The sequence below is a fragment of the Acyrthosiphon pisum genome, chromosome A1, assembly GCF_005508785.2.
Source record: "Acyrthosiphon pisum isolate AL4f chromosome A1, pea_aphid_22Mar2018_4r6ur, whole genome shotgun sequence".
Taxonomy (NCBI): domain Eukaryota; kingdom Metazoa; phylum Arthropoda; class Insecta; order Hemiptera; family Aphididae; genus Acyrthosiphon; species Acyrthosiphon pisum.
In genome coordinates, this window is record NC_042494.1 from 168,213,939 (window position 1) to 168,226,343 (window position 12,405).

The 12,405-nt window shown below is 29.5% G+C and overlaps 1 protein-coding gene across 2 annotated transcripts; it reads right to left on the minus strand.

Moving 5' to 3' along the window:
* Positions 1-22: 22 nt before the first annotated feature.
* On the minus strand, positions 23-5,080 carry LOC100169588 (kelch-like protein 3). 2 transcript variants are annotated; one of them, XM_029486649.1, is made up of 11 exons: positions 4,449-5,080; positions 3,017-3,187; positions 2,725-2,953; positions 2,462-2,637; positions 2,286-2,382; positions 1,444-1,597; positions 1,258-1,370; positions 901-1,197; positions 699-839; positions 390-633; positions 23-315 (listed from the first exon to the last, which is right to left on the minus strand). In XM_029486649.1, exons 2-11 carry the CDS (start codon positions 3,163-3,165, stop codon positions 134-136), a joined length of 1,782 nt encoding a protein of 593 aa, XP_029342509.1. In that variant the 5' UTR covers positions 3,166-3,187; positions 4,449-5,080; the 3' UTR covers positions 23-133. The 2 variants fall into 2 exon arrangements, with proteins under 2 accessions (XP_029342509.1, XP_016662145.1); XM_016806656.2 differs by having other exon boundaries at positions 23-318.
* Positions 5,081-12,405: the final 7,325 nt, after the last annotated feature.

Genomic DNA, 12,405 nt, shown 5'->3' on the forward strand with positions numbered 1-12,405 from the left:
CAAATTATAAAAAAACATTCTCTTCAAATATAAAAAAAAAAAACAAAAATATATAGAACAATACATGTGTTATCATAATTTATACAAAAATATGTTCATATCACTATTAACAATGAATACTTCTGTAAGCTGATTAATGATAATAATATGGTCTATCAACAACTACTCCACCATAAATTTGTACTCCATGACCATTACTTGACAATCTCTCCATGGTCCAAGTATTGGTCTTGGGGTCGTAAATTTCTACAGTACCAACAATTGAATGTTCCTTTTCGCCGCCCATAACATACAATAAACCATCTAATACAGCTACTACTGTGAGATAATGTAATTTAAATTAAATATGTTTTAAAGTTAATACTAAAAAATATAATTGTCAGAGTCACCAGGCTTCATTCGACACAAATTCATATCAGCTACAGATGACCAAATTCCATCACTTGGTCTATAAACCTCAACACTTTTAAGATACGTTGAACTACGACCACCAATAGCATACATAAGACCGTCCAAGACTCCTACACCAACACCTTGACGATACTCAGACATTTCTGCAACTGGATTCCATGTGTCAAGTGTAGGATCATAATATTCAACAGAATTCAAACATTTACCATTACTTCCTCCAACCTACACAATTTAATTAAATGAAATGTTATACAAATTATAATTAAATAAATAATATAATTATTCACCGCGTATAGACGACTATTGAGTACACCAATGCCCAAATCATATCTTTTAATTGTCATACTAGACACCATTCTCCATTTTTGGGTACTTACATCGAAAGCCTCTACACATTGTAAATAAGTGTAGCCATCACGTCCGCCAACCTAGAATTACAAATAATATACATTTTTAATACAAAATAATTAAAATATTGGTTTAACTTACAAAATATATGGAATCACCTAATACTCCAACTCCCAATTCCCCTCTACTAACTAACATGTCAGCCATCGGAACCCATGAGGGCGATTGTGAAGATACGTCAAGCATACTAATAGATTTAGAACTCGATCCATCTACACCTCCCGCAGCAAACACAAATTGATCATTTATGACACCAAAACCAGCACACTTCCGACATTCATTTATCGCTGGTGCATTTTTTCTTAGCTTGGTTGTTGGGTCATACCATTCTGTATAACACTTTGGCGATGTATCAGACTCATTAAACGTTAAAATAACCTTACAAAATTAAACGCATAAAATTATTGTGTAGATGAAACAATCAATATGGAATCATACTTTATGAAAACCATCAAATTGTCTAGGTTTAAACCTAATTGTTTTTGGAATGGTCAAATGCTGAACTAATTTTTGATGATTAAAATGTAATGCTTCAATTATATAATTGTAACCTAAAATAATTATAATAGTAATTCATAAAATATATAAATCCATAATGATGGCATATTTATGTAAATAACATACATTTAGAACTATTGCTTAGAAGAGGTTCTTTAGATATATTAAGTAATATATCAGGCTTTAATAATGGCAAACGTACATGTTCCATTAATTTTGGCAAAAAATCATTTCTACAATCCAAATCATGCTTTACCCATTTGATAACACATTCAAATACCTACAATAACAAATATTCAAAACTAGATTAAAATATAATAATAATTTGTTAAACCATACAATAGTATATGATTATCACATGATCCCATAAATATAATAGATCATCAAGATCTTGTTTTTCTACTTATTATAGCAAGCAAAGGAATATTAATTGTTATATTTTTATGGTGTTAAATATAAATGATTTGTTATTTTTAAATACACACAAAACACAATATAGACGTGCATTCCCAATGTTTGGACCTATTGATAAGCCTGTGGTCCACCAACGTTCAAGTTTTTTGATAGACTTTTGAAATAAGACATTTTTTTTTTTGCTTATTGTGAATAACAGTCAATGAAATTCTTTTCATTCTTTTCAAAGTATAATGTTACACACACAAAGATCTTTACAAATGCAACTTTTTTGGAAAAATAAATAAAACTGCTCCAGAAATACAGTATTACTAATGAGTATTGTCTAATAGTAAAATAAATTAGTATATTAACAATATCATAAAATATACTTAGTTATATTATTGACCGTAATCGCTCAGAAACGTTTTTTGTTTACAATGATTTTAAATCTTTGAATTCAAATATAACACTTCTGATACAGTGATCCATGTAGAGTCTAGACCATATTATGTACCTTTGTAAGTTGATTTTCTATACAAAACATTAAAAATTAATATTTGTAGTTTGCTTACTTCTTCTTCAAATGGAACAGCAAGGTCATTCGATGAAATAAGCATCACCAAATCTTCAGAAGATAAAGATAGAAAATCTTCGCCTTTAGCTACTTCTCTAGAAATAATAATCATTGTTTTTTTAATAAATCACCTACTTACTATTGATATAGAAAAATAAATTATGTTTATCATACAAAAAATGTTGTTTAATATATGCTTCAGAACTCGACAACAATTTTGTACAGTTATGTAAGTCAGCAAATGCTTTGATACCAATACAATTTGATGAATCCACTTGTTTTTGTAAAAACTCAGCACATATATCATTTACATAATCTAACTGTAATACATTTGCTGCTGATAGCAACGTCTTAGAAATCAACAAAAATTCACATAAAATGATATGTTGTTTGAAGTCTGGGTATATCAAATCAAATATTTTATTATAGATAGATACCTGTACATTTTCTTTTGTGACCATAATTTCTCCAGTATAAATATAATCTACTAATAGCTGTAAAATGGTGGAATCTAATTCTTTTATAGTAACAAGATCTTTATTTCTTTCATCAAAATTACTAAACATTGCACGGAAATATGGACTAGCCGCCATTAAAACATTTTTGTGTCCAATAATAATTTTACCATCATCTGCTTCAAATCTAATATCACATAAAACTTCATTTCTAAAAACAAAAATGTTTTACTGGTATTTATTTTGAATGAAGGTAAAATAAGTGTAAACATACTTGCGTAGAGATTGTAAATCTTCTAGTATTCTTGCAGAGTGAGAGTTATTTCTAAAATTTGTTGGTTCACATTCTTTGGATGTCAGAACTTGCTTTAGATTATTTTCACAAGATAAAGCCTGAATGGTATCCATTTCTTTTACTGACATAGGTAACAACTTTGAATATATTCTACAAGTTGTGATTAATTTTAATGTCATAATTGTGTTAAAGCTTCATACAAATGTAAGTGTTTTAGAGTTTAGATATGGTAAAAACCAATAAAATACTGATTTTAAGAAATTATTAAATTATTAGTTGGATTTGTTAAAATATTATTGAATTTAAATAAGTACCTATATAGAATACCTAGGTGTGTACCTATTTTCTTACTTACTGCAGTTGAATTCAAATCAATACAGTAATCAACAATACAGGTCAACTAGAGTTCAAGACAAAGGTATGGTATTCAAATATGGGCTAATATACAAATTTATTTCCTCATAAAAAAACCATGATAAAAATTTTTTTTGAAAAAGTGGACATACCCGGTTGTTGCACTGGATCCTTTATATACCTAATCAATATTGATATGGACAATTGGGGTATGATGAAGTCAGAAGTCTTGAAGTAAAAATGTAAGATGGGAATTGTATGCAAGTTGTAATAAGTTGATTATATCTAAATTTATCCAACGCACATGAACTGTAAGTTGAGCATATTGTATTTTGTTGCTTTTACTATAAACGATAATAATATATTACACCTAATAACACAAAAGACGATTATACTTATTACTTATGAAGACTACTCAGTAGACACTAGAATATATCCTAGCATTAGCTAAAGAATAATATTATGAATTTTACCTTCACGTTGTCAACTTTGTATAATTTATTTTATACCTGTTTTCCTAGAAAGTTGAATTTTTCAGGGATGTGGCTGGGGTGAAGTGTCTAAGCTACCTATCACATTAAGTTCTATTTTTTGGGCAAACGGGTAGTGCAGAAATTTTAAAAAGCTAGTCAGGAACTCACAGGAATTGAGCACTACTTATCAGCGAAAAAAAAATCACTTTTGAGGTAGGTACCTATGTTTATACAATTTGGTTCAAACTACAATTTTCTTCACAACCATACCAAACTTTATAAATCTATACAGGTGCTCAAACACAAACAATTTTGTGTTTTTGGAGACATGTAAAAGTAGGTAAGTTTTTTAAGAGACGCCGTGTACACGTGTTGTATGATGTCTACCGCTATGCACATGTATGGATTTATGTCATAGACAATGTAAGATTAGGAATATTCTTATATTGTCTATGATTTATGCAGTATGGTATGGTTATTACTTATTAGGACAGTGAAGGAAATTGTAGGTTGAACCAAACTGAAAACTTAATATAATTAGCAAATGTTTACGATCTATAGACAAATTTTGTCAAAATTCTTACCTAGTCGCGGTCCGTGCCTTACGTGTATGTCGCGGCAGCTATGTCGGCGTAGGTCGTAGGAGCAGCGATTCTCAGCGTGCCGTCGATGGCGGATTCGGCGGACTGCGGTGCGACACACGAGTATACGGCGAGCGACAGTTAAACTGACAAGTGACAACAGTGAGCAAGAATAACGACAAAAAAAAGCGATCCTACAGCTTTGTCGAGTTTAACGGAGTTCGGTGTACAGTAATATTGTTATTGTCGAAAATTGAAAGAATAAAATAATAATAACAATATAATAATATCAATTATAGGCATACAATGAATAATACGATTAACAGAAAACGCGTATTATACTCAATATTTTTAAATACGCCGTAGTTTCCGATTGGTTTCCGTTTGGTGCGTGCGTAAACGCATAATAATTATATAATAAAAATACTCGGGGATTTTCGTCGTGTTTCACTGTAAATTATTACTTTCCGATGGCCATCGTTCCGTACTTCAGCTGTAAGTGCGCGTTTGCCTGTTTCAACTCGTTAACGGTGTGGGGCCGAGGTGGGGGACACCAATTTTCAAGTTATCACAAACGAACACTATAATAAGCTCTTTGTTTATATTATACTAGTAAGTTGTCTCCTAATTCCTATGAACGGTGGGTATTCGTGGATAGCTATGATATTACTATAAGCATGATATAAATAACATGGTATGATCGATCGCAAAAGTCCAGATTTGGTCCAAGTTCGCGCAATACGTCACTTGCTTACCCGTATTATCATATTGTCATTAAATTATTATTTCTATACACTATGCTACGTCACGTGCTTACCGAAGGATCTGACCGTCAAAAAGTTACGATCATACCTATTGTTTTTATATCATGACTATAAGTAAACATTCAACATTGTTAAATGTAACTAAATTATTATTTTTATACTTGATTATTATAAAATTTCGAATAATTAAATTTATAGTCAATAATTATAGTAGTAAGTAGGTATAAAGTAGACACCATCCAATCACTCCCCGAGGTACGACACGAGACGGCACACCGCACACTGCAAAGTCAATAGTCAATCTAGCTAGAAATTCGCTAGACTAAACCGGTGTGAAAAATAATGCACCGGGATGTTTGCACCATATCATTTACATGGTTCATTATCCCGTAAGTAATTTTAGAGTAAAGTCACCTATGACAAAAAAGATAGAGAATAATATTTTTGAGGGAATGACATATCGATTTTATATTTTATTATTAATTGACTTTTTTGTACTGTTTCAATATTCAAACGGTTAGACATTTTATGTAAAACAATAACAAGTATCTGTGATATTTAAAAACAATTTTTTTTTATTTATTAAACATAATAAGGTTACAACATAGTACATAAGCAATAATGTTTACAAAGTACAAAATATAATCAAGGTACTTATAATATAAAATAAAAAAAAAAATAACAACTTCTAAAATAACCACTAAACAGATTTTAAGTTATAATCTGATCATTTTCTGAAATGACAAAAATAACATATTTTTTTTTTTTATTTAGAACACATTTGAAATTAAAAAACAATTATAAATTTAAATCACATTGTTATTGTTTAATATGTATATTATATTTGTAGATCTATTTTTCTTATAAAATATTTTGAACAAATTTAAATATAGATTTAAATATATTCTACAAAAAAAAAAACATGAAAAGTTAACAGTTGGTACCTAATGATAAGGCCTTGAAATTTAAAACATTTATTTACGATTTAATTTTGGTTTCGGATATCAGCATTTATCATTATCAATTTCAAATTCGGTTTCGGATATAGGTATTTATTTTTTCCAATTACGATTTCGATTTAATAACGGTATATATTTTTCCGATTTCAATTTTGAATTTGATTACCTACCAGCATTGATTTTTTTTCAATTTTAACTTTAACGGTCTCACCAGACTTAAAAATTGGTATCCAATAACGGTTTCAACTTTTCAAGCCCTGACTATAATTATCACTTGTGAATTATCATCATACACATTACTCAAAGATCATAATGTTCATGAATGGGACATCAAAGAATGCCGACCTCTACTTTCGACCCTCTTACGATTTAAGATTATTGGAAACTCCATTTAGAACAATGACTTGGACATTGTGAGGCGTTGGACCAAAAAAGTATATATTTATATATATATAAGTAGATAAGAAGATTATCTAACGAGGAATGCAAAATTAAATTTTACTCAAGAATCATTTGTGACTTATGGACAGCTGATAGCACATGACCTTACAATCAAAAGACTAATAAATATAGATGTGGACATGGGCGCCGACTATTGGGGTGCTGCGGTGCTCGAGCACCCCTTGAAATAAATAAAACATATAAATATTTAATACGTTAATATTATACATTTATAATTTCAATATATCAGAACATTTCTTAGGATTTTTTGACTTCTTTTACTGACGCACAGACGTTATTTAATTTAGTAATAAATGTTTTATCACAATTTGACATTGATATTTCCAAATGTCGTGGACAATGCTATGACGGGGCAGCCAATGTCAGTGGACATATATTACTGGTTTACAAAGAAGAATAATAGACGTTGAACCTAGAGCAATTTTTGTTCATTGTACTGCCCACACATTAAATCTTGTATGTGCAAGATACAATGCAGAATATTAATAAAGGTTCGAGATTTTTTAGCGGGTTTACGTTCAATGATATCATTCGTAAAAGATTCACCTAAACGACAGGCGATATTTAATTCTTTACATCTGACCAAAGTATAATCGGTTCTTCTAATAATGTTTCATTAAGGCCTTTTTGTCCTACAAGATGGTGCGTTAGAATTGTTTCATTAAAATCAATCGATTCAAATTATAATTTACTTCGTACATTTCTTGATGAGCTGACCAAGGAAAAAAATGAAATAGGCGCTAAGGCTAGTGGATTTTCGAAACTACTTTATAAATTTGATTTTTATTTTGTGTTGAAAATTATGATATTTATTTTTGAGAGAATAGAAGTTTTAAATTCGGAACTGCAAAAAAAATCTTTGCATTTTCAAGATGCAAGATTAAAAATTCAAGCTATCATAATTTCTATAGAAGAAATACGAAAATCCGGGTTTGACCAATTATGGGAAGTTATAATTAATAAATCTGAAGAGCTAGGCTTAGGTGAAGTCAAGCTATCTAAACAAAGAAAAACTCCAAAACGTTTGATCGAAGGGGGACAGGGACATTACTTTATGTCAGCTAAAGAGCAGCATAAAGCACTATTTTTTGAATGTGTTGATACCACATTATCTGCTCTGCATAATAGGTTTCAAAGCAACGTACTTGAACATCTTACCACAGTAGAAAACTTTATAGTAGATCCTCAAAAAATAAACACATCTAATATAATTGAATACTATGGTTCTGATTTCGATGGGACAAAATTAGAATTGCATCGCAATATTATGTTAGATGTCGCTAAAGCAAAAAAATTTTAATATATCATCAGTGTCAGACGCAATTGATTTTTTAAAACAAGAAGTGTACTTACAAGATTTGGTACCAGAAATTGTAAAATTAATTAAAATTATGCTAACCGTACCAGTTTCGTCGTGTACTGCTGAGCGTTCTTTTTCTGCTCTTCGGCGTTTAAAAACATTTTTAAGGTCAACAATGACGCAAACACGGCTTAATGATGTAGCATTATTAAATGTACATAAACAAGAAGAAATAAATATTGAAAATATTGCTAACAAATTTATAAAAACCACCAAAGTGAGACAAAATACCTTTGAAATTTGTTAAGCTATTTTAATTCATTATTAGGAACTTAGAAATTTTTTAATAGAATAAATTATAAATACATAAATGTCATAATAATTCATTTTAATTCATTATTATATCGATGGTTAGAAGGTAAAAGGGCGTAAGCGCCACTTTTTTCAAAATCGATGTTTTTGCATATTGTTGTAAACGTCATTATTATACATCGATTTATCGAACCTAAACATCGCTATCATTTGTATTCATCCGAGAATCTATGTTTTAATATGTGGGCGTAAACGGGCATAGAATTGGTGGGAATGAAAAAACTGGGTGTAAGCGTCAACTAAAAGATGTAAACGGCATTAAAGGAAACCTGATAAAACGTAAGCGTCATTGTTGACGGTTACGTCAATTTATCATTTTTGTTAGTGGTTTTGTCAGCACTGTAAAAAGCGTTAAGCGGCATGATAATACAATAAACGTTTGGTTCGTTTGAACAGAACAGTAATAAAACTGATAGGTACCATAAACGGTCAAACACCCAAACATCTCAAACACGAAATCGAAATTGATTTAAATATTAATTTGTAAGTAGATATTATTTAGTTGTTTGAATGATTAAACGCATTCAACTCTAATAAATAATTGTGTTACACTTAGCAACATCGTATTTATTGTATTTGTTATTAACATCTTATTTTCCTATGATAATATTATCTAGTTAATCAAAATGCAGAGTTTACGTTCCAAACGATTAGTGTCCATTGCTCGTTCAAAAGAACAATTTGAAGAATCAAGTCATTTAGTTGAAGATGTTACAAAAACTACTGTTACCGACAATCATTTGAACAATGTAGAAAATGAGGCTCTCACAAATATACTTTTTCAAGATATAATGTCAAAAAAATCACTTGTTATGCATTCGGTTAGTAATCCAGATTTGAATCTGGATTTAGATGTGTATGAAGAGGTAGTTATAACTACACCACAAAAAGATTCAAGTAATAGTGAAGTATCTAATCATTCTGATTTAAGCCCAGATACTACCAAATTCTTACAAAGTAACATAGACCACGTTGGTCCATTCCGTCAACTTTTTAGTCAAAAAGTAATCAGTAATAATGTTAATGATATTCAAGAGTTAGTGAACAGTGATCATACAACATTTAGTGTAAGTGAAGTTATTGAAGTATCTAATCATTCTGATTTAAGCCTGGATACTACCAAATGGTTACAAAGTAACATAGACCAGCAGGTTGGTCCATCCTGTCAACTTGTTAATTATGAAGTAAGCAGTGATAGTGTTAATGATGTTCAACAGTTAGTAGACAGCGATGATACAATATCTAGTGCAAGTGGAGTTATAGGACAGGCCGGCATAAGAAAAAAAAAACATTTAAAGCTGAACGTGCAAGTAAGAAGTTCAAAATAGTATGTGGAAAAGGTAAAAAAGTTCAACCATGTGCATGTATTTTAAAAAAAAAATGTCAAAATAAATGTGGTGACATTTTTTCTGAAAATGATAGACATAATATTTTTAATGAATTTTGGAAATTATGTGATAAAAGTAGACAGCGTGACTTTTTACTGAAATGTGTAAAACAAGTGCCTGTAAAAAGAAAAAGAATTCAAGGTCCTAGTAGGCGTGCGTACACTTTCCAATAAATATTTTTTTATTCGTGATAATGAAGAAATAGAAGTATGTCAACAGTTTATATTAACAACTTTAAACATAAGTCAAAAAATGCTAAGTTACACTGTGAATAACAAATCACCTATAAATGTGTCATCTACAGATAAACGTGGAAAAAATTCACCTCCCAACAAAAACGATAGCACAACTATGAAACAACTAGATAATTTTATACAAAAACTGCCAGCAGTAAGCTCACACTACTGTAGGGCCTCTACTGTAAAAAAATATTTACCAGCCGAGTTCCAAAATATTATGAGACTTTACAGTATTTATACACATCATTGTAAAACTAATGGTCATAGCGCAGTCTCTAAATATATTTTTAGGAATGTGTTTACAACAAAATATAACCTTGGCTTTCATCTGCCGAAGAAGACAAGTGTAGGATTTGTACCATGTATGAAAATAATATAAATGATAACACTGTAGAAGATGTTAAAGAAAAGCAAAAACAGCATTTAGAAGAAAAAGAAGAATGCAAAGCTATGTTCCTGCATCATCAAAAAAGCTTAGATAGTGACTCTTTGTGCATATCTTTTGATTTACAGAAAGTTCTGAATGCTCCAACAGGAAATAATATGAACCTTTATTATAGTCGAAAGTATAGTACTTACAAACTGCACAGTCTATGAAAGTAAGACTAGAAATTCATACTGCTATTTGTGGGGTGAAACAACTGGAAATCGAGGATGTAACGAAATTGTTTCATGTATGTTTAAATATCTTACTGAAATTGATACTAGGGAAGATATTAAATCGGTATTTCTATTTTGTGATTCTTGTGCTGGACAGAACAAGAATAGAGCTATGTTTTCTATGCTATACTATGTTTTAAAATACAAATTTTCAACCATAACAAACTTAAAAATAACATTTCTTCTCCCAGGCCACACTTATATGCCTGTGGACAGTGTTCATGCTACTATTGAAAGATTTGTGAACCAAAAAACAATTTGGGGACCAAGTGAATGGCCTACATTGATCCGTAATGCACGTGTGAACCCAAGACCCCTAGAAGTTATCGAACTGGACTCTAATGATATTTTGGACTGGAAAGACTTTTCTACCACTACATTTCCAAACAACCTTAAAACTAATTTTGGTAAAAAGGTTTTTACTTCAAAAATAAGATGTTTATTGTTTAAAAAATCCCTTGAAGATGTTGATGTTTTAATGTCAACATCTTACAATGAAGACAATTTAATAAGTATTAATATACCAAAGAAAAGAGGAAGAAGTCAACAAGTGCCTTCCTTGCCTGAAAAATGCTATTTGGGGAAAATACCAGTATCAAAAGCAAAATATGCAGATCTAACTAAACTTTGTAATGATGGAATAATTCCTCAAAAGTAAGTAATAATAATATTAAAGTAGCCAAATAGTTGTGTAATTAATAATATTATTATGTTTATTAATAATTGTAGGTACTAGGTACCATGCTGAGTACTTTGAAATGATGACTGATGAAAATGTAAGAGACTGTTTAAACGAAACTGATGAAGAAGACTGATTAAAACATTCACTAATTTTATAATTTCCATTAAGAAAGTTCTTCTATTAATTTTTAAATATTTTATTCAAGAGTTACTTTTAGTTTTAGTTTTATCGTTTTTGTTTTTACATAAATAAGTCATGTTTATTTACCAAAAAGAGTCATGAAGTTATGTTTAAAGTTAAAACTTATATTTGTTAATTGTTATTATTACTAATCATTAACTAAATTTGTTATTATTTTGAGAAAATTATTTCTCTAGTTATTATTATTTTTATATACCTAACAGAGTTTGTTTATTGTCATGTTTTAAATTGCAATAACATTTTAATTCTTACTTAAAAAGAAATAAGTAATGATTGCAATACATATTTATAATTTTAATAAAACATAAAAACTAAAGAATACAAATTAATTATAATAATAGAACGCTTATTTTACTTAACTGACCTCGACACCAGAACTTGGTGCATTATATTGTTAATTATTAAAATAAACATAGGTTTGATTAGGTACCTAGAAGAAAATTGTTCAAAAATAAATTGGATCCCAGGTAAATATTTGGCTAATATTCAGTTTCAATAATTTGCTAAGTGCCTATATTGTACTAAAGTGTATTTTTATATTTGTATGCAGATTTTATTAAATATAATTATAAATTAATTATTTTCACATAATAATAATTTTAAATCTTAAGCTTATATTTAACATTTTCAAAATACTTTTAATACAAATCTTCATTGAAATTAATCAATAATATAAAACAAATAAAAATATTAAACTATGGAAGCCATTATAGTCAATAGAACATCTTTGGGGCGTAAGAGCCACGATCAGAAAAAAAGGGGCGTAAGAGTCATTTTTTTTTTAAATTGGCTTTAAATACACAAATATATTATAATTATGAAAAATTAATCAATACAAAATACGTAAAAACTCATTATAAGTCATAATAAGTCTCAAATCGAAGTGTTATACGATGTTCTAAGGTTGTAATACAGTTCATGTAAAAATATCTG

Excerpts from the sequence above, each read along its gene's own strand:
- LOC100169588 (XM_016806656.2), bottom strand. The coding sequence starts at position 3,165 with ATGTCAGTAAAAGAAATGGATACCATTCAGGCTTTATCTTGTGAAAAT. Across the intron at positions 1,198-1,257 it reads AATTTGATGGTTTTCATAAA|GTTATTTTAACGTTTAATGA; the intron begins GTATGATTCCAT and ends TAATTTTGTAAG. Across the intron at positions 840-900 it reads TAGGTGATTCCATATATTTT|GTTGGCGGACGTGATGGCTA; the intron begins GTAAGTTAAACC and ends TTGTAATTCTAG.